General features: G+C 43.3%; 1 protein-coding gene across 5 annotated transcripts in view; it reads left to right on the top strand.

The window, feature by feature from the left end:
• napepld (N-acyl phosphatidylethanolamine phospholipase D) overlaps nt 1-18,556 on the top strand; it is a 33,142-nt gene extending 14,586 nt beyond the window's left edge. For all 5 annotated transcript variants that reach the window (XM_042335478.1, XM_007890890.2, XM_042335479.1 and 2 more), the window contains one exon: nt 18,274-18,556. In XM_042335478.1, the coding sequence (XP_042191412.1) occupies nt 18,274-18,399 (126 nt within the window). In that variant the 3' untranslated portion in view covers nt 18,400-18,556. The remainder of the gene's footprint in view (nt 1-18,273) is intronic.
• The last annotated feature ends 3,812 nt before the right edge of the window (nt 18,557-22,368 follow it).

Here is a 22,368-nt window from a genome sequence, read left to right as displayed (position 1 = left end):
TCTTTAAACCTTTGCTCAGTGCCCAGCAAGCAAAGCGCTTCACAGAATATACTGTAAAGTCAATTCACTATATATTTTGTGGGCGAAAAGTGCCAGCCAATTGCACACAGTAATATCCCGCAAACAGTCATGGATTGAGTGAACAAATCATTATTTTTTGCCCTGGAAAACGATCCGACAACCGACTTACAACCGGGTTTCTATTGACTGCTAGGTAAACCGAGGCTTAGGTTACTTCGTAAATACTGTGAAGCGCTTTGAGACATCCTCTCGATGTGAAAGGCGCAATATCAAATCTAAGGATTAATATTAAGGCCTATCTTAATAATAATGAACTTTTGGTCACCTTCTCCCTACCTCCCACCCTCCTCAGCTCTCCCACCCCAGGCACATATTGCCATTCAGCTATGTGAAGCACTTTGAGACGTCCTCCTAAGGTGAAAAACATTATAGAAATGTAAGTTGCTGGTATAAATGTAACTTTATACTTTTTGTAACTTGATGTCTTGACTTGGCGTTTTGGTAACATCTGACCGATTTCTGCCAACAAGTAAGAAAAAATTAACTCCCAGATTGGAAAACTGCAAAGGCCACAAATTTAAAACAAAACCTGAAATTGTTGTTGGAAATTCACAGCAAGTCAAGTCCTGCCCGGAAACACTTGCCTTGCCTTACCTCACCTCACCTCGCTATGCCAGACACTGATTGACTTGCGGTGGATTTCCACCATTGCTGCTATTTGGATGTAAACACTGGAGGAGGAATTAACAGAAACATTGTGGGATGTGATTTGCTCTCAACACTGTTGTCAAATCTACATCCTTTACTTGGGGATCAGCCTCAACTGGATAAATATCTGGTTGAGAATAGGATTAGAGGTTTAAAGGATTGGTATTTGCTGAGAGAACATTTCTTAACACACAGAAGGCTGTGAGAATGTGCAATGCACTGACCCACAAAGATGTAGATGTGGAATAGAATGGATGTTTATAATAATAATCCTTGCATTTGCTACAGCGCCTTTCATGTCAGCAGGACGTCTCAAAGCATCTAGACAGCATCTGAGGAAGTTAATGGTTGACTTAATTGAGGAAGTTGAGAGTTAACATAATTGAGGTATTTAAAATAATAAGGTAATTCACAGGGTCGGTAGCGAACAACTCTGCCCCTCAAGTAGAATGATCTAAAACGAAGGAACATAACCTTAAAGCGAGAGTTAAACCCTTTACAAGCAAGATCAGTAAGCTTCACTTCGCACCAAAGAGTTGGGAGAATGTATGGTGTAGATTTACTATAGTTACGTAGCAATTCAGATCCTCCAGAATTTTGCGAATTCTTTTATTTTTATTTTTTAAAATTTAGTGAAACCAATTATTTTTTGAATTTATGATTTAAAAAATCCTCACCTTTGATATCACAGCGCCCTATCACGTTGTTGAGGCTTCTCAAAGCGCTTCATAGAATATACTGTAAAGTGTCAAGTGAATTGACTGTACATTTGGTGGGCAAAACGTGACAGCCAATTGCACACAGCAGTGTCCCACAAACAGTCGTGGATTGAGTGACCAAATTATTATTTATCTTTATTTTAGCCTCCCTATGCAACCCCAACTGACCCCAGCAAACTCAGCATGAAACGGGTTCAAATAAGCAAGTTCCTGTTCTGTAAGATGCTTGACTAATTCTTAAAGACAGCCTTAAATTTTAAAGCCTTTTTTTCTGCAAGTGCATGTCAACAGCCTATTTAACAATAACAACAAATTACATCCCAAGGCCCTGGACGTTCAAGGATTTGGACCTGAGCTGGGGGTTGGGGTCAGGCGGTGTGGAGGGCAGGGAGAGTGGGGGTAGCAGGGTAACCAAAGCAGCGGTCAAAGAGGAAAGTCTTGAGACGGGCCTTGGGTCGTACTCCCGAAGTGAAAAGGCGCTATACAAATAACATTTTGTTGTTGTTGAAGGAGGCATTGGAGGGAGTGAGGCGAAGGGTCTGTGGGCTGGAGTTCCAAAGGGTGGGGGCAAAGAGACTGAAAGCCTGACCCCCGATGGTAGGGCTGGTCGGGTGGAGGACATAGAGCAGGCCAGAGCCTGCTGAGCGGAGGGAACGGACAGGTCGATACGGGCTTAACCATGTCGCCTTTCGCCCCCCAAGCCTGACCTTAGGGGGGAAAGGTCCCTGTCTGACCTCTGCACATGAACTTACCAGTGGAGGCCAATTGATAATGATCGGGATTCACAATCTTACTATGCGGTTCTGCAACCAAGCATTCCGAAACCAGGAAACGATTTACCCCTGAATAGATGGGATGCATTACTGTAAGGGGAGATCTAATCTCTTTCCAAAGGGCTTTGTAGGCGCCATATATGATGCCAGTACCCTGTCTTCAATCAGCAACCTAATTCTCACGAGTCTGGAACCTAAGCTCAAGCTTGAATACTGTTGAGTTTAAAAACATCTCCAGAATTACTAACCGTGCTTTCTGCTGCCCTGCAGTACTAAGAATAATAGTAATAATCCTTGCATTTGGCATGGCACCTTATCACATCTTTGAAACGTCTCCAAGCGCTTCACAGAATATACTGTAAAGTGACTTAACTGTATATTTTGTGGGCAAAACGCAGCAGCCAATTGCACACACAGTGATCACTTTTTTTTGATGGATTATTACCCCCGGAGAGTGATCGGCCAACCGACATTAAATCTCTCGTCCCTCTCGCTCTTTATTTAACTTTCATGTGAGCTTCTCCCGAAGTAACTTCTTAATCCAGACAGCAGGAGATCAACCATCTGGGTCTGTAACTGAATCAGCCTCGAAATCAAGGACAGCTCATAATGTGGAGGAAATAGCAGAGCAATAGACAGATCCTACCCACCCCTTTATAATTGATTCTGACTCATTCGCCTGTAGGTGTGCAAAATCTATTATACATCCAAGTCTGAGCAGACTCACTGCTGTTTTAGAGCATTTAATAGGATTAGAGTTGTAATTTACACATTCCAGGTCTCTGCATTCACTGGCCTTGAAGCCAGTGAGTCATATTATAACAGGCTGTGCAATTGTGTTTGTTTATTGGAGCCACTTCTCTCCTTAACTGTAGGGAATATCTGAATAACTTTCAAATTGCTTAGGACATTAAGGAGGAAGCTAACAATATTGTCCCTTTCTCAAGATGAAGCCTAAATTGTAAACTGTCAGTGCCCTGGGACGTCCTCCCAACGTGAAAGGCACTAATGTCATTTGTTGTTGTTGTTGAAGGAAAGCCTGATGATACTAGAATCTGGATACAAACCTATTTTGCCCACAAAATGTACAGTCGATTCACTTTATAGTATATTCAGCTCTTTGTTTGAACTCATATAGTCCAGGCTCTCAGCTCTCGGGGTTTGCCTCGCTGTTGGATTTACCATCCTTTGGATGAGACTTTAAACCAAGTTCCCACCTTCCTGTTCGGGTGGACGTTAAAGATCGTTTAGAACTTATTCAAGAAGAGAAGGGAGTTTCGCCTAGTGAACTGCTATCAATCCCCAAATAAAATTGGTCACTCACTTGACAGGAAAGTGTTACTGCAGCATATGCATTTTGGTCACTGCAGGGAAGTTTTTCTTTTTAAATTAAATTGCCGAAACCGAGCAGTTTCGTGATCTACCTCATTGGCCAAAATTAGCCCAAATTCCTTGCAAGGCAAGTTCCCTGTCTAGGTCATATCACTGAGGTCGAAGCAATAAACCAGACAGAGGTCAGGCACGTCCCGCAAGAACGTCGGTTAATTCGCCATTCCTAATGTGTGAGCCAAGATACTCATTTCAGGCAGCCTGTTCAACTACCCAGTTTACCTATTCTCAGAGAGTATAAAGCGTAGGTTGGCAAGAGCCAAGGATTGGGTATCACAGAGTGTAAGTTGAGGTACTGCTGGAGTTTAGCCATTGAAAGCAATGTCTGGCAAAATTCCCGCTGCTTGTTCAGGTAGGGCTGCAGGGTATTGAGTGGGAAGAATTCCAGCTTCCATGATAAAAATGGTTCCTTGGATGAGGCGTGACATGAGGCAAAAGGGTAATATATCGATTCAATAAGGTTAGGAAAATAACAGATTGCTTTCTTTCTGTTGCTATTTTTGGCTGGTTCAGTTCCATTGTAGCTTCAACAGCTTCATTAAAAACCTTTGCCTTTAAGACTGTTTTTATTCAATATTTGTTTTGAACATTGAACAATTTGTTGATGTACCTAGTTGAGAGCGGGGAGGGAAAGAGGGGGTAATGGTGTGGAGAGACTAAAATGAGCTCCCGCAGTATTGTAGGGGTGTGGATTCAACATCATTCGTTAACTCAAGGTCCTTCAGAAAGCTCTTAAATATGAAGAGCTGTCATTTCAGCTCCCTCACTCTTGCTAGTCAGTCCCCCGATTGCCTTATCCCTCGCTGTGTTCAAAGCACTGTGCAGGCAAGTAATATATTAAGAGGCACTGCCTGCCACTGACTTTGAATTATAGGAAGGGGCACTGATACTGAGACATATTCCCTCTTTACATGGGAGCGTGGGAGGATGAAAGAGTAGGATTGCGACACTTCCCGAATAATCTGAAAGTAATTAGCAGGAGCAAGACCTTGAAGATGAGATAAGAAGATGAAATGCTTCTCCGTAGCCAGCCAGCACGCCTGTAGCTCCATAATGATCTGTGTACAAAATGCCAATGCCCACCTCTTCAGACAGTCCTATGTATAGTATGGAAATCTCTCCCCAACTCTCAACACACACACACACACACTATTTGTGGTTTATTTTCTCCCAAAGTTGCCTGCGCTGGTAGATGTCCCAACCAACCTGCGGTGCTGTTTCAATTTACTCCCATCAACAACAATTTGGGATTGTATAGCGCCTTTCATGCAGGATAGCGTCTCAGAGCGCTTGAGGGTGTGGTGCTATCATCTCATCTCTCAGTGCTGGGAGCTATCATGTTTGATCACTGTGGACTATTTTCCCACAACTGGGGGCCAACAGGCTTTGAGGCTTCTGCCCCACATGGTTGTGCGATTGAGATGACTGAGATTGATAATTTGCCCATTGAATAATTCCAGACCCCAACGTGTACGTGCTCCCTCACACCCTGCACCTCCACCGTTTAAACGTCTGCGAGATCGTGCCCACTAATCCCAGGGCCCGGTTTTAATATTTATAGACTGCTAAGCCTAGCGGAGCTTTAAACAAGTGGCAGCGAAGCGTTAAAAAGGAGTGCCATCCTTGAAGTGCTTTTAAATGATTTAGAGACCACTTTCTGTAGCTGCAATGACGGAGGAAACTCAATCCTTTAGGGATCGCAGTCTCTGCTGTAATTACAGCTGATTCCACTCTTATGCTCAGTCTGAGGCGTTGTTATCGGTTCAGCAAAGAGGCAGCTTCTTATGAGCATTGCACCAATTTCCTGCTGTAATGTTAATAATAGCTTGGGGGGTGTGAGGGGGGGAACAGCTAAAGTAATTGTTGAAGCATGTGGATTTACAAGAGTAGATCTTCTTCCATGTGTGCAGAGAAGGATTGCCTTCAGATCAGGGGCACCATTAAATAGGTTCTGTGTGCTGGGGAAGAGATGGTTAACTGGCGAATTAAAAAATACATTGTATAACCCCCTCCCCCCCACCCCCTATCATGTCTTCAACCAGAGGGAAGAGGAGAATGCATCCCGTTGTTACTTACCACATGTTTATGAGAACTCTGGTGGAATGGCCTCCAGCCCTGTTCTGAGAGAGATAAGGGAAAGTGCTTTTATCCTGCCTAAATGTCATTTATCTTTGAAGTTGTTACAGTAAGAGAGGGAGAGAGAGACGAATGGCTGATTTTCAAAGCATTTGTTTTCCTTGAGCAAAAACACTTTTGGCAAGCGTTTCTCTATGCATCTATAATTAAGAATTGGGATGTGTTTTCAGTGCATCAGTACATAAAAAAAGCACAAATCTTCTAGCCCATGAATTTAAGCATGCATCCAGAAAATCCAGAATTTCCAAACCTCTCAGAGATTTCTATGTAAACTTGGTTCAAGCTTTGATACGTCCCAAAGATGTAATAAAGCGCTATATCAAATGCAAAAATTATTATTATTATCTCCCTTTCCCTCTTCTCCTCCCTCCCTCCCTTCACTCTGTAGGCTATTTTCAAACCAAACTCTTTTTCTTGGAGGTGATGGAGATGAAATGAGTTACCAATGTTTGACTGTTAAATCATCCACTGCCAGGGAGCAAGGAGGTTTCAGTTTGGTATGAGACAAAAGTTTGAGACTTTGCAGAATAGGAGAGAATTGGGGTTTCCAATTGATTTTAAGCTGGATTCCTTCCTTCATTCCCCAAGGGATGTTAGGGGATAATGCTCCGTATCCCAGTAAATTTAATGCAGAGTGCATTGCACTTTGACAATGTACAATTATAATTGGAAATATTAACAATGCGTATCGTCAAAGTGCAATAAACTTTCACCACTCAGAGCATTGCCCTCATTGTCACCAATTTGCTGTTAGTAAGGCTAACTTCCAAGCATATTCTTACAAGAATTCCCAAAGCTATAGAATAATATAATGATCCTTACATTCGATATAGTGACCTATCCACATGGTAGTGGCTGTTGCCAACCTGCGCCTAACACTTTAGGGAATTAAATAAGCAGGAGTGCGTCCCTCCAGGGAAGAGTCCTCATTCCATTCCAACAATCTATCTCTGGGATTTCCATGTGTAGATGAGATGCATAGAAATCTCAGTTTAGTTTGGATACTCTTAACAACAACAACAAATTACATTTGAATAGCGCCTTTCACGTCAGGAGGACGTCCCATCGTGATGGGTGTCCACGTAGGTTTGACCCCCAGTTGACTGGAAAAAATTTCACAGGAGTTACGGTAAAGTGTAGTGATTGTCTATTTGTAGGTAAACTTCGTAGCCAATTGTGCATAGCAATGTCCCACAAACAGCCATGATGGACCTACGACCCTATGAGTCAAAGACAACCGAGCTGAGCTGACACGCATCTATAGGAAATAATGACAGAACGCATTTGTAATCTACAGCTCATTCCTCAGAGCCTCTCCAATCCTTTATGATCTCATTCAACAAGCAGTAGAGACCAGAGTTGGAAGAGCTCAGGGTACAGGCAGCAGAATAGGATGTGGAAGAAATTGCTAAGGTAGGGAGGGGCAAGATCACTAAAAGGTTATTCTGTTGCAAATTATGCAATCACAACATCCTCTGCCTTTAATCAGTATAACTTCAACGCAAGCTTCTAAATGCTGCATGTGTGGCTCTTTAGACTTACTTAAAGCCCATTGCATGTTACAAAAAAAAGTAATGGTTGGTTGAGATTGAGTAAAGGCCTGATTTAGATGCAGGAGCTGAGCTAACGCCCATAGTGGACTCAAGCAAAAAAGATTCCTGTGGTCTGTGACATCTGTTTCCTTAGATTCAGAATAGAAAATTAAAAAATGTACAATACTCATCAGTTTTATTCATCAGTCATGAACTGGCTCCAAGGTGACATGCCTGGCAATGGGATGTCGGAATCGAGACAGCCCTCTATGACGGTATCGGTAGTCCGGTTCCTGAGCCAGGTGGGTCCGCAGTATTCCAGGGCATTGCTGATGACAGCACAGTCAGCCTGGATCGTAGGCAGGACCTGGAAGGGCAGACCAGTCACTGGGGCCAGGGAGTCATCCCACTCAGCTCCTGTTAACTCTGCAAGTCAAAGCCCAACGGGTAGGGTGGTACTATCTGGACAAGCAGCGGGAAAGCTTGCCAGACAGCAATATCAATGGCAAGCTAAGCGGTTTTAGCTGGTCACACTACAGCAGTTACCCCAAAGCACACTCTAGGGTCCCCAAGCCTTGGCTCTTCCCAACCTGCGCCTAATACTTTCCAGAATTAAGTCAGCAGGATGCGTCCCTCCAAAGAGAGAGTTCGCATTCCATTCCAACAATCTATCTGTGAGATTTCCCTGTGTAGGTGGGATGTGTGGAATTCTCAGCTTGGTTTGGATACTCTTAAGCACGGTGACGGGTTTCTGTGTGTGTCAGACACCCGGCTGACCACAGAAATAAATTCGTAAAATATACGAAACTTAAGAAGTTTGGATGACGAAGTCACTTTGGCAAATCTGATCTCATGGCCTTTGAACTCGTAGCCCAGACTGACATTCCAGTGCAGTGCTGGGGGAACGCTGCATTTTTGGAAGTGCTATCTTTTGGGTGAGATGTTACACCAAGGTCTTGTCTGTCTTGTGCGCGATTGGCTGCCGCGTTTCACCCATAAAATATACAGTCAATTCCCTTTACAGGACATCCTGTGAAGTGCTTTGAGACGTCTCGAAGACGAGATAAGGTACTATATCAACTGCAAGGATTATATTATTATTAATACACCTGAAGGCTCAAATCCGGAAACTCCCTCCTTGTCGGCCTCCCCAACTCTTCCCCCCCACAAGCTGCAGGTCAGCCAGAACTCTGCAGCTCACGTCCTCTCCCGCACCAGGCTCCATAACTCCATCACCGCCACCCTCGCCCGGGTCTGCTAAGAGGATAGAATTCAAAATCCTCATTCAACGATCCACTTTCCAGGCCCTCCACGGCCTTGCCCCCTCCCCCCCCCACATCTCTGACCTGCTGACCCCCTATCAACCTGTCCACTCCCTCCGTTCAGTAGGCTCTGGCCTGCTCCATGTCTTCCGCCTGACCCGCCCTACCATTGACGGCAGGGCTTTCAGCCTCTTTGCCTCCACCTTTTGGAATTCAATCCCTTCGCCTTGCTCCCTCCCTCGCCTCCTTCAAGGTACGACTCAAAACCCTCCTTTTCGACCTTGCCTTCAGCCACCCTCCTACCTCTCTGCCCTCTCTCATCCTAACCATGCCCCCAAAGGCTCGGGTCCTGATCTCCGAGTGTTCAGCGCCTTGGGATATCCTCCTGATGTGAGAGGCACTTAACAAACGTAATTTTGTTGTTGTTATTGTAATACTCGCGACTATTTATAACTCACTTGTCCATTGGTTGCTCACACAAGAGATGGAAACCAACATTCCTTTTGCAACTCACAGCCATATTGCAGGTGTCCGTTCTGACGTAGAAGCAGCCTGTAGATACGAGGAGTTCATTTTGGATTGATTTAATGAATCTTTAATCTCTGTGGAAGGCAGCACTGGTGGTAGAGGCTGCCAGGTAATGTAGCAGCTTAGAGACTGCACCACTATCGACGTAGACTGTGGATCCAGTTGAACCTCAACTTCATTTATCAATCCTTGTGCCGAGATGTGTGTCAGCTTGGCTCAGTGATAGCACTCTCACCTCTGAGTGAGAATGTCGTGGGTTCAAACCCCTCATTGGGACTTGGAATCGCATAGTCTAAGCTGATTCTCCAGTGCAGTCGCTGGGGGTGGGGTGTAGCATTATAGAAGGTTCCATATGGATGAGACTTTAAACCAAGGTCCCGTCTGCCTGTTCAACTATACGTTAAAGATTCCATGGCACTATTCGAAAAGAGAAAGGAGTTTCTTCCAGTGTCCTGACCAACAAATTCCCCCAAAATATTAAATTGGTTACTCACTCCATGGCTGTTTGTGGAACATTGCTTTGCACAACTGGCTGTTGCGTTTCGCCCGCAAAACACACAGTTACTCCACTTTACAGTATATCCTGTAATGCGCTTTGAGACATCTAGAAGATATGAAAAGCGGTATATCAAATGCAAAGATTATTGTTGTCATTAAGGGAATAGCTGGAGCATTTATTGATGATTTTTTTTCATACTTTAAGGAAATCTGAGTCTCCCTGAGGCAGTCATTGAAACAGTGATTAAAACTTTGTAAATCACTTGTTTGCAAATGCTTCCTTTTGTATTTAGTCTGCTGATTAAAACAAGGTTCAGCCCAAATAGTAGCCTTTTGAGGGTTACATCATCTCGGTCATATAATTATGTTAATGAGTGGATATGTGGGAGGCCTGATTCCCTTTTAACCCCAATCATTTCAATAGGACAGTTTCCAGTAAATGTTTTTTTTTTAAAAAAAGATGGGAAAATGTTTTTAATGTTTCACCCACAAAATATACAGTCAATTCACTTTATGGTATATCCTGTGAAACGCTTTGAGATATCTCGAAGACACGATAAGACGCTATATCAAATGCAAGGATTATTATTATTATTGAATCTGTTTCACCACACTTTCGGGTAGTGGATTCATAACAGTTCCCTGCGTAAAAAAAATTCTTCCTCATCTCCCCACTGGTTCTTTTGCCAATTATCATGAATCTGTGTACTCTGGTTACCGACCCACCCGCCAGTCGAAACAGTTTCTTCTTATTGACTCTAAAAAAACTCTCATAATTTTGAACACCTCTATTAAATCTCCCCTCTAATGTTATCAGGCTCCGCCACTGTTAAGCGCTCTGAGACACTACCCTGTGTGGAGAGCGCTATGTAAGTGCAAGTTGTTGTTGTAAGGAGAACAATCCTAGCTTCTCTAATCTCTCCACATACCTGAAGTCCCTCATCCCTTGTATCAATCTGGATTCTTCTTGATAAAGAATGTTTCTCTGAATGCCTCTTTTGCATATCCCACCTGATGATAATGGTAATAGTAATCCATAAATTTGATTTAACGCCTTATCTGTATCGTCGAAACATGCTAAAGTGCTTCATAAGATTACTTTTTACAGTGAAGTGTAGTTAGTGACTGTATATTTTGTTGCCAGTTTCCCACAGAGAAATGTCCCACAAACAGCCATGAAGTGATTGACCAATTTTAACTGGAAGATTTGTTGGAGTCCTGTTGGAGTCGTGGAGTCCTGTAGCTCAGTGGTTAGAGCACTCGCTTTGCAAGTGAGAGACCTGAGTTCAATTCCAGGCAGGGCGAAACCTTGGGCAAGTTTCCTTACTCCACACAGAGCCTAATAATAATCCCTCCAAAACCAAAAACAATAATAAATTGGTCATTTTCAATCTACGACTGTTTGTGGGACATTGCTGTGCGCAATTGGCTGCCGCGTTCGCCCACAAATATACAGTCAATTCACTTTACAGTGTGTTCTGTAAAGCGCTTTGGGACGTCCTCCCGACGTGAAAAGCGCTATATCAAATGCAAGGATTATTATTATTATTATTATTGTTGGTGAGGATACCTGGAGAAACTTCCCTCTCTTTTCTCATAGTACCTTGTGATCTTTAACGAGCTCCTGGATAGATAGACAGGACCTCAGTTTAACATCTCATTTGAAGAATGGCACTTCTGACAATGCGGTGTTGTTGTTGTTGTTGTTGGAGTGCCAGCTTTGAATGGGAGCTCCAAGTCCCACAGTAGAACCTGAACCTACAACCTTCTGACCTCAGAACCAAGTTTAGCCAAGTTCATGTGGCAGGTTGAATGCACCCTACACTTGGTATCAAGGAATTCTGGGTTTATATCCCAGTGGATCTTCCTCGTTATCTCATAGAAAAGGAAATCAAGGTGGAACTGTTAACTCTGCAATCCAAAGCCCTAATGGGTAGGGTGGTCCTAGTTGGACAAGCAGTGGGAAAGTTTGCCAGACAGCAATATCAATGGCAAGCTATGCAGTTTTAGCTGGTTAGACTCCAGCAGTTACCCCAACGCACACATGGAAATCTCAGCTTGGTTTGGATACTCTTGAGCACGGTGATGAGTTTTCCCGCCTATGTCAGACCCCCAAAAATTAACTGTCTGAAGCAATCCAAGGCATTGGTTATGGTTGATCCCAGTTAATCAATAACATTTAAATGCAAAGACAACTGTCAGTTCTAATGGGTCCTAGTGGGACACATGCAATGAAATGTAACCAACGGGGTGAGTGTTTAACATTACCACATCACAACCGTTTCTTTATATGTGGATGTGTGCTATAAATAAAGGTTAAAGAAAGCACTTGCATTATTATACTATCTCATCGTGTTGAAATGTCTCGCAGCACTTCACAAGTAATTATTGTCAAACTCAATCACAGTGGATAACCCGTTAATCTGCCCAGGATTGCTGCCCAGGTTAATCTTCATTTAGAAATGTAATGCGAAAACTTTACCCTCAATCTTTCAATCTATTCGAAGTTGTTCTGAAGGTCAATTCTGCATCTCTGTCATCTTGAATGCGCCTCCTTTGTCATTTTGGAATATTTCCGTAGTCTACAGTTCTTATTAATCCTTTGACCTTTGTCTGACCAAACATCAAACTGCTCTTTGCCTCTGCTTCTCTCTGTTCCCGATGACTGTTCAACCTCATCTAATGTGGAGTATGCGTTGGTTTTCTAAATTCATACTCAGAACCTCCGTTTCTTCCTCTGACCCTGTCAACCAACTTTGTATAGTTACAGAGTTTCTCCGTGTTTTTGGTCAGCCGGGTGTCTGACACATGCGGAAATCCATCACCATGCTTAAAGAGTATCCAAACCAAACTGCATCCCACCAAGACCTGGAAATTCCAGAGATAGGTTGTTGGAATGCACACTCTCTCGCTGGAGGAATGCATCCTGCTTACCTAATTCCAGAAAGTATTAGGCGCAGTTTGGCAGTAGCCAAGGCTTGGGGACCCCAGAGTGTAAGTTGCTGGAGTCTAACCGGCTAAAACTTCAAGCGCTCTGAGATGCTACCTGCGTGGAAGGTGCTATGTAAGTGCAAGTTGTTGCTGTTGAAGTTGTTCTTGTTGTAAAACTGCATAGCTTGCTATTGAGATCGCTATCTGGCAAGCTTTCCTGCTGCTTGTCCAGCTAGGACCACCCTACCCATTAGGGCTTTGGCTTGCATGGTTAACAGGAAATGAGTGAGAGGATTCCTTGCCCCCCAATCTTGCTGATGAGCCAAACTGGCTGCGCTGACATCAGCAGTGCCCTGGAATATTGAGGACCTGCTTAGCTTAGGAACCGGACTACTGGGACCGCCACAGAGGCCTGGCTTGATTCCATTGCCACATTGGAGCCAGGTCAGGTTACCTCCCCATTTGTCTTTTCAGATTGCAATAATAATAATAATAATAATCTTTGCATTTGATATAGTGCTTTTCACGTCTTCTTGACGTCTCAAAGTGCTTCACAGAATAGACTGTAAAGTGAATTGACTGTGTATTTGTGGAAGAAACACAGCAGCCAATTGCGCACAGCAGTGTCGCACAAACAGTCGTGGATTGAAAATGACCAATTTATTATTGTTTTGTTTTGGAGGGATTATTATTAGGCTCTGTGTGGAGTAAGGAAACTTGCCCAAGGTTTCGCCCTCTGCCTGGAATTGAACCCAGGTGTCTCGCTTGCAAGGCGAGTGCTCTAACCACTGAGCTACAGGACTCCACAATGACCCTATCTGCATGAATGGGCACCACTGACTCACCCTGCACCCAGTGTCAATTAGTTGGTGCCCTAGCCTTTCGTTGTACGGATCTACACTTTCACTTTAAAAATGATTTTGTACTTCCTCTCCTATTATCTCCCATCTCCTTGAACTATTCCCAGTTCAGAATCCAGAAATTCGCAGAGCCTGTTGTGTGAGAGCCTCAGATGTTTCAACAACAACAAGATTACATTTATATAGCGCCTTTCACTTTGGGAGGACGTCCCAAGGCGCTGATGTCCGTGTGCAATGACTGGGAACTGCATCAGAGATTGGGTACATCTGAGCTCCTCTAATGGTCACTTAGTAAAGAGACTACCCAGTATGAAACCATGAGGTTCTGTGCTGAGTTACAGAATCATAGAAGGAGGCCATTCGGCCCATTGTGGCTGTGCTGATTCTTTGAAAGGGCTATCCAACTAGTCCCACTCCCCCACTCTTTCCCCAAACCCTTGCTGACCTTTTCCTTTTCAAGTATATATCCAATTCCCTTTTGAAAGGTATGATTGAATCTGCTTCCACCATCCTTTCAGGTAGTGCATTCCTTTAAATTATGTATTTAGTTAGTTAGCTGATATAAAAATAATTACACGAGAAGTCGTAGATAGTTTATTTTATTTTATTCTAGTGTAAGTGAGGGCTGGGCTAGCCGATCTTCGGTGAAACCAATGGAACAATTACTTTGCCCTGTTTTTTTGTGTGTGTGTGATATATGATGATTTCTGAGCGTGTGCTAAATGGTCTGAGCTTTGGTCTGCAACAGATTGCAGCTGCACCCAGGGGAAGAGTTGTTGCTGTCCTGAGGCTCAATATGTCTGAAAGAGGTTGGCAGCAGCCTTGTTCTGCAAATGAAATTGGGTTTGAAACCTAATCCGCGAAAGGCAAATTGTGGAGTCCTGCAGCGTAGTGATAATTTACAATTTATCGGTTTGCTATAGTGTTCATTTACAATTTATTTGAAAAATAGCTCCACGTAAAGCTTTACATATGACACCTTCCTACCTTTCCGACCTGCTTACTCCCCAACCCACCACCCGCTGCCTCCGCTTGACTGGCTCCAACCTCCCGTATATCCCTCGTGCCCTCCGTTCCACCATCGCTGGCCGGGTTTTCAGACACTACGCCTCGAAACTCTGGAACACTCTTCCTCTATCCCTGAGCCTTGCCCCTTCCTGCCCCATCTTCAGATCACGCCTGAAGACCTTCCACTTTGACCGTGCCTACGGTCATCTCTCCCTCCCCCCGGCTCGACGTCGTGCTCACCCACTGTCAAGCGCTCTGGGACGCTACCCTGCGTGAGGGGGCGCAGTATAAATGCAAGTTGTTGTTGCTGCCTCAAAGCCGTGATAAGGAGCTATATCAAATGCAAGGATTATTAGTATTATAGCGATGAAAGCGGTGACTAGTGTCCATGGAACTGTACTCTAGTGAAAGGCAAAGAGTCGGAGGGACATCTTTTGGAGCGGAGGAATGGAAAAAAATGGGCTCAAGAGAAATAAGACAAAGTTGAATCTTGGCAAAGCAACTAAAAGCTACTACTGTCAAAAAATAGCTCCTTCCCTCAAGCTTCCCACAAAGCTCTCATTGTTTGTGTGGGTGGGGCAGCATAATCATCACCCCTCGTATCCAGTCTTGTTTTATTATTCAGCGGAGAATGATGTGCTTCAATTACTGCAAAAGCTATTGGAACATGTTGAAATTTAACCCCCTGCACACTTTAATACTCATTAAGCCCCAATGCTGGGAATATGTTTCAATCTGTGCAATATTGGTCAGGTTTGTTAGGAATACTGAGGTGCTATGTTTATCAGCCAAATGTTTTTCGACATATAACCGATCTACGATTGTGCCATTGATCTTGAATGGGATTAGGAGGAGGAAGAGTAGTGACTTGTTTTTAGACAAGTACAGGGTCAGAATTTGTAGGTGAAAAGTCCAGATAATCTCTTTATTGAGTAATATTAATCGTTTGAGATCAGGTAACCGTTACACTGACTGACAACAACAACAAGTTGTATTTATATAGCACCCTTCACACGGGTAGCATCCCAGAGCGCTTAACTGTCTCTTTGACCGTGAATTCAGTTATCTTCCCCTCTGCCCCCTCCCCCACCCCCAACCTTTGGCTCCAACCTCCAGCTTGGGTGCCCAGCCAGTGGTGTCAAGCCCTTGGGACATCTTGCCAATGAGAATGGCACTAGAGTATATAAATGTAAATTTCTGTTGTAAATTTGCATTGTATTATCAATCCTGATCCTACTGAAGCCAGACCGGTGGTGTAATGATTACACCACTGCCCTCTGGGATCTAGCATCTGTTCCTACTCAAAAGCCACTGTTCCCCTATTCCAAAGAAGCTGCTTCTTTTTGCAGGTGCAAAGGCAAAGAATTGCGTGAAATTGGATAATTCGGAGACTTTCAACTGTTTGCCTTTAATCCACAGGAAGCTTCAGGGGAGGGGGAAAGGAAGAAGTCATTAGAGCAGATCGTTATTGAACATTTATAAAAGAAATTCACCGTAGTTCTGTTATTCACAGTTGTAAAGTGGAAGAAGATATTTCATGCAGAACTTATGTTGAGTTTAGCGTTTCTCTGTGTTTTTAATGTAATCTTGTTAAGAATTCCCCTTTCGTTTTCACTCTTGTTTGTGCCTGCACAGCTTATCCTCTTTCGAATTACAATGGAGCTGGCGTTAAGGTAACACCTCACCCTATCATTAGCCTGACGAATACAAAATCCTGTGAACAGCCTTGACTGTAATTTAGTCCTTTAATCCATCCACAGCTCCTTTGCTACATTTTTATAACACTCTCATTCACATTTCTTTGCCTAATCACCTGGGACAAAACCAATTTCTTTTCTGTACTTTTCCTTTTTCCCCCAGCTGATCCTCACACCTTCCTTACATCACTATTGTCTCCTTATCCTGGCCAACAATCCCCCAGATAATATTTATGGCTGTTTGTGGGACATTGTTATGCGGAAATTGGCTGCCATTTTGGTCCACAAATACACAGCTACAGTAAAATCATGTGAAGAGATCTCAACAACGTGATACCTTGTGGTATATAGAGTGCAAACTTTTATAATTATTATTATTATTATTAACCGAGAGATAAATAGGCTACTTGCTCTTTTTTTTCAAATAATGTTATGGGAATTTTAGCATTCACCTGAATAGCAAATGGCATCTCCAATAATACTCACCCAATACTGCACTGGAGTATCAACTTGCTGTATGAGCTCAAGGTCCCAATGTGAACCCACAATCTTGTCCCAGAGGTGTGACTACTACCAAATGTGCCAGATTGCCAGAATTTAAATATAAGGTATTGTAATATAAGAATAATCCTTGCATTTGCATTTGATGTAACACCTTATCACATTGTTGAGACGTCTCAAAGCGGTTCACAGAATATATTATAAAGTGATGACTGTGTAGTTTGTGGGCGAACACACCAACCAATTGCATACAGCAGTGTCCTACAAACAGTCATGGATTGAGTGAGCAAATTTCTTTTTGGAGGGATTATTACCACCGGAAAGCAATCCACCAATCGACTAACAACCACGTTCGAACCTGGGTCCTCTCGCTTCCGAGGCGAGCGTGCTAACCGTTGAGGAATTTGGATTTATTTTTGTCTTTGTCAATTTTTATTCGGAAAGGGTTAACTCATTCTGAGGACAATTTTTCAACCACTTGATCTCTGCTGTCAGTTTGGTTGTCAGAGTAGCAAATGGATTGATTGTTAAATGTGATGCACTTCATAAGGTAGAAAGAGGATTATGTGGTCCAAGTGGAATTTTTTTTGCTTATAGGGTGTGATTATAAGAGATTAGAGCCCAACAGTGACGGGATTAATGTCTCTAGAAAATTCTCGTTCAACACAAATTACCCGTCATTTTGCATTTAATGCATAATTTTAGAGAGCATAATTGACAGAGAGTTCCTGTTACGATTTCTGAGGAAATTCGAGACACTTGGGTCAGGGGTCAGGGCCCACGGCATAACCAGAGCTGAAAAGAGTGAAGATTAACAGTGAGAAGACTTTGTGTTTTTTTCTAAAGTCTCTTTGTCTACTTTGAGCCTCAAACCTGATATGCCTTCTGTCAGCCATTCTGTTTTGTTAACGTACAGTTAGTGTGTATAGCTAGCATTGCATGGCGGTATGATTGATCAGCCACTGTGTTGACTTGAGAGTCCATTTCCTTGTTAATTGGGGCCAGCCCTCATTGTGGATAAGGAAACAGTGTGGATAATTGATCATCGCCCAAATACAAAGTATTTACTGCACTACCCATAAAATTCTTCCGATAGTTAAACTGTCACTGTCGTATCTCACTGTACCAGCTCTCTCTCTACTACTCTCTCTGATTCTCACACTTTTTCTTTCTCTCTTTCTGCCATTGAATCTCCCTCTCTCTGAGCTGCTCTTAATTTAGGTCTTTTTTTAATTTTATTTTTGGGTGCAAACCCTTCACTGTCCAGTGCCTCGGGACATCCTCCCGACGTGAAAGGCGCTGCATTAATGCAATTTGTTGTGGTTGTTGTCTCTTTCTGTGTCTCTGTATCTCGACTCTCCTCCCCCCTCCAAGTCTACACACTAGATAAACACGTACCTTTGGGATACCAGCAAAAAATCCAGTTGTGCACAAGTGGATGAGGTTACTTGACCTATGATTTACTTATGCTGAGTGGGTAAATTGTCTGTCCCTAGTGTGCAAGTGTATTTTTTTTGCCAGTATCACAGGCCCCTGTCCATTTCCACATCGGAACCCAATGCGGTTAAATAATAATAATAATAATCTTTGCACTTGATATATCCCGTCTTCGAGACGTCTCAAAACGCTTCACAGAATACGCTGTGAAATGTACATGCAAACAGTTGGCTTGTGGGTGCGTGTAACCAAAGACTCCCATTTCAATTCCAGTATTACCTGGAACCTCGGAGCAAGCTCGAAGAAGCTCGCGAGAGATATGGATTGAAACCAGAAGATTTCTTTGTTTTGAAACACGGAGAATCCAAGAACTTGAGTGAGGAGGAAGGCTTTGAATGAAGATGCAGCGCAGAAGAGGTGGAGCAGGCTCACCTCGACATCGATCATGGTTAAGCTTGGTCTGAAATTTCATTGAAGTGCCATTAGTTCATGAATCATCTACATTGATTAATCCTTGTGCACAAGTTCTCAAATCAAGCATGAAATATGCTCACATCCCAAAGCTAGCTTCCCTCCCCCCACCCACCCCAACTTTGAAAGTTATGGTTGAAGCTTTGGATATATCTAACAGTAATGTTTACTTTACAATTGAAATCTACGCTGGTTTGGTTCATATCGTTGAAAACTGTGTTGTACATAAACGTTTTTGGTATTGTGTTTATTAATCAAGGTGCATATGGTGTCTGAATGCTTTGTAATAATCTGTGGGTTATGCAGTTGTCAGCTACCCTGAAGCAAACCCATCATTGTCCTCACATCTACACCTATTCAACTTGCCGCTCGCACGTTTAACCAAAAACTTTTAAGATTGCACCTTTTAAATAAACGCATACATTGAGCATGAAAAATGCATCAAGGCGAGTGTAACTGAACCACAATGTATAAGTACAGTTCTTTGCGTAATGTAACTTGAACTTGGACCTTGAATTTGAAGTGAAAAGCTGGCCTTAAGCTAAGTGCCTTTTTTTAATAACATGGAATTGTATTAATAACATAGATATATGGTGGCCAACACTAGCAAAGAAGAAGATGGAAATTATCTGTGGGTTTTCTTCCTGATTGTTCATGACGTCAGGCATGGTAACCAGACACATTTGATTTGCAATAGTTGTACTAATAAAGTAAAGGCTGCTGCATTCTCCCCTAAGTGGAATTTTTCTGTAGCTAGGAAATGATACACGGTTTGGACTTATGTGTTGGGTGGTACGGGGGGAGGGGAAATCAGTTAACAGCAAAACATCACAAATAAACTTATCCAATTGAATATTAAAAAAAATTAAGGACATCCGACCACAGTTCCCCACTTTCCAGAACTCTAGGGAAACTGTCCCAGTACCCAAGAGCAGTAATAATAGTTCATGAGTGCTTTATTGCAACCCTGGCTCTGTGTAAACATGTCTCCACTTCCTCCACCCACTGTCACCCACCCACCTCCGCCCCCACCTAACTGCCTACCTGCACTCTCTCTGCCTCCTGTGTGCCTTCACTTTAGACCCTGTCTCCCTTTCTTTCTTCCCTCACTTTCTGTGTGAAACACACCGCCTGCTTCATTGACCCCTATCTCCACAATGCTCCTCTGCATCAACCTGTGCATCCTCCCTTCCCTCTGAGTTGGTATCCCTCCATCGTCATTAGCCCTTCCCAAAATACCAACACAGGATCCCTTCCAACTCTCTAGGAATCTCCTCATCTCCAAAACATGCCCTTCCTCTCCAAGATGCTGGAAGGTGTCCTTCCTCTCAACTCATTGTGGAGTCCTGTAGCTCAGTGGTTAGTGCACTAGCTTTAGCACTAGAGCACCGGCTGCCTGTCCCAGAGAGGATCAACTTCAAGATCCTCACCCTTGTCTTCAAATCCCTCCACTCCTCCACACCGCCCCTACCTCTCTGACCTCTCTCCTCACAACAGTGCCCGTTGCCTTCGCTCCACCGGGTCTGGCCTGCTTCTTGTCCCCCGAGTCCTCCGCTCCACCATCGGCGGCCATGCCTTCAGCCACTACGCCCCGAGGCTCTGGAACTCACTTCCTCATTCCCTTCACCTCGCCCCCTCTCTTCCCACTTTTAGGTCTCGGCTGAAGACCTTTCTTTTCGACCGCGCCTTTGCTCCCCCTGGCTCAGCCCCAGGATCCGTGAAGTGCTCTGAGACGCAGTCCGGCGTGGAGGGCGCTATATAAATCCAAGTTGTTGTTGTTGTTGTAGCTTTGCAAGCGAGAGACCTGGGTTCGATTCCCGGCAGGGTGAAACCTTGGGTAAGTTTCCTTACTCCACACGCCTGATAATGATCCCTCAAGAAAAAAACAATAATAATTTGGTCACTTCAATCCACGACTGTTTGCGGGACACTGCTGTGTGCAATTGGCTGCTGCGTTTGCCCACAAATATACAGTCAATTCACTTTATAGTATATTCTGTGAAGCCCTTTGAGACGTCTCGAAGACGTGAAAAGCTCTATATCAAATACAAGGATTATTATTATTAACTCTGTTCCCCTTCAAACTGGCTTTTTTTCGCTCACAAAATATACAGCCAATTCACTTTACAGTATATTCTGTGAAGCGCTTTGAGAAGTCTCAACGATATGATAAGGCCCTATATTAAATGTAAGAATTATTATTATTTTGCCCTACCCACAGTCCACAAAGTGCAGACTATCTGGGACTCCACAGCCCATAGCCTATCCCACACCAGGCTCTTTGAGCCCATCAATCTCTTTTTCCCCTCTCTCACTGGCTCTACTGGTTCCCTGATGCCCCCAGTAAACATAAGGTCCTCAACCTCACCTTAATATGCCTCCACAACCTTGCACCACCCTATCTCTGCGATTTCCTGCAACCATTCTCCCCCAGTCACTCCCTTCACTGAACCAAACTGACCGGTTTCATGCCCCAATGCACTCATCCCACCGTCAGCAGATGAACCTTCAGCCACTTTGCCCCCATCCTCTGGAGCTCTCTCCTGAAATCCCTCTACCTTGCCGCTTCCCTCTCTGCTTTCAATTCCTGTTTGATAATCTACCTCTTTGAATGTGCTTTTAGCCACCATCCCACGACCCTAACTCCCACAACCTTATCTCCCTCCCAACGTGGGCTCCTGCTCAACCTCTGTAAAGCACTTTGAGATGTTTTCCCAATGTGAAAAACGCTATGCAAGTATAAATAGTTGCTATTTGACACTAATAAACATCCACGTTTATACTTTAGGCCTTTAATTTTAATAACGAGTATTTCCTCTCAAGGAGATATTTGAAATAATTCTTCAAATAATATTTCTGGGTGGGGGAATGCACATTATATTGGAAGTGCTTTGCCTGGATGCAATCGGTAAAATCCAAACCAAATTATGAATTTCCAATGTAGTGCTGGCTATTTCAGGCATTGTAACTGCTATAATGTTACCCAGACTGGTTTGGACCTGCCCATTATGCCTTTAAAACAACACGTCTACTTGACATCAGTTTTTCTGGTAACTAAAAGATGAAATAAACATATTATAAGTGGGGGTTAATGTCTACAGTGTGGCAAAATCCCAGCTGTGGGTTAAGCGCTATTGTGCTGAATTCAGTAAATTTCATGAATTTGTCCCCGGAAAAAAAGATCTTGCCTTTTACAGTCTCATTACATTGAAATGCCTCAAAATGCTTCACAGTTAATTACTGCCTTGCAGTGATACTTGTTTATTTAGACAAGTACCAACAATGCCGGCAAGCTCAAACAAACAGCCATAAAGTGAATGAGTGATTTACGAGGAGGATTGTTGGCCAGGGCATCAGTAAACCTCTCCTTGGATAGTTTTAAGGGATTCCTAACGTGCACCATGTTTTTAACACGCACCATGTTTAGCATGGTGTTTAACGATTCATCCGAAAGAAAGTACCTCTGACAGTGCGATGATCCTCCAGCAATGCCAACCTAGATTGTAAATTCAAATCTTTTACATCAACGTTACCATGTAAATGCAAGTTGTTCTCGTGATTCTGTTGAACGTTAATGAACTCATGCCCATATTTCAACAAAGTTCTTCCAGTGCCCTTGTCAATGTTCCTCTTTCTGCCAAATATATACCTCCTTCAGCCAAATTCACCCAGACCAGATTAATTTAATTTAATTTAATCTCATTACTGTTTGTGCTGTTAGCTCCAAGATGCTACCCCTCGTGAAGGGCGCTATATAAATGCAAGCTATTGTTGTCGTGAGATGTTACTTCATTAGCGATGTAAATCACTGCACTTACAAGTAACTCATTCAATGTGAACCTTGCATTTAAAAATAATGTTATTTATCTACTGTTATTAATGCAATTTTAATATATT

This window comes from Callorhinchus milii, unplaced genomic scaffold (assembly GCF_018977255.1).
Source record: "Callorhinchus milii isolate IMCB2004 unplaced genomic scaffold, IMCB_Cmil_1.0 Scaffold5, whole genome shotgun sequence".
NCBI lineage: Eukaryota > Metazoa > Chordata > Chondrichthyes > Chimaeriformes > Callorhinchidae > Callorhinchus > Callorhinchus milii.
The sequence above is the reverse complement of the archived record's forward strand: the minus strand, read 5'-3'. Positions and strand labels throughout refer to the sequence as shown.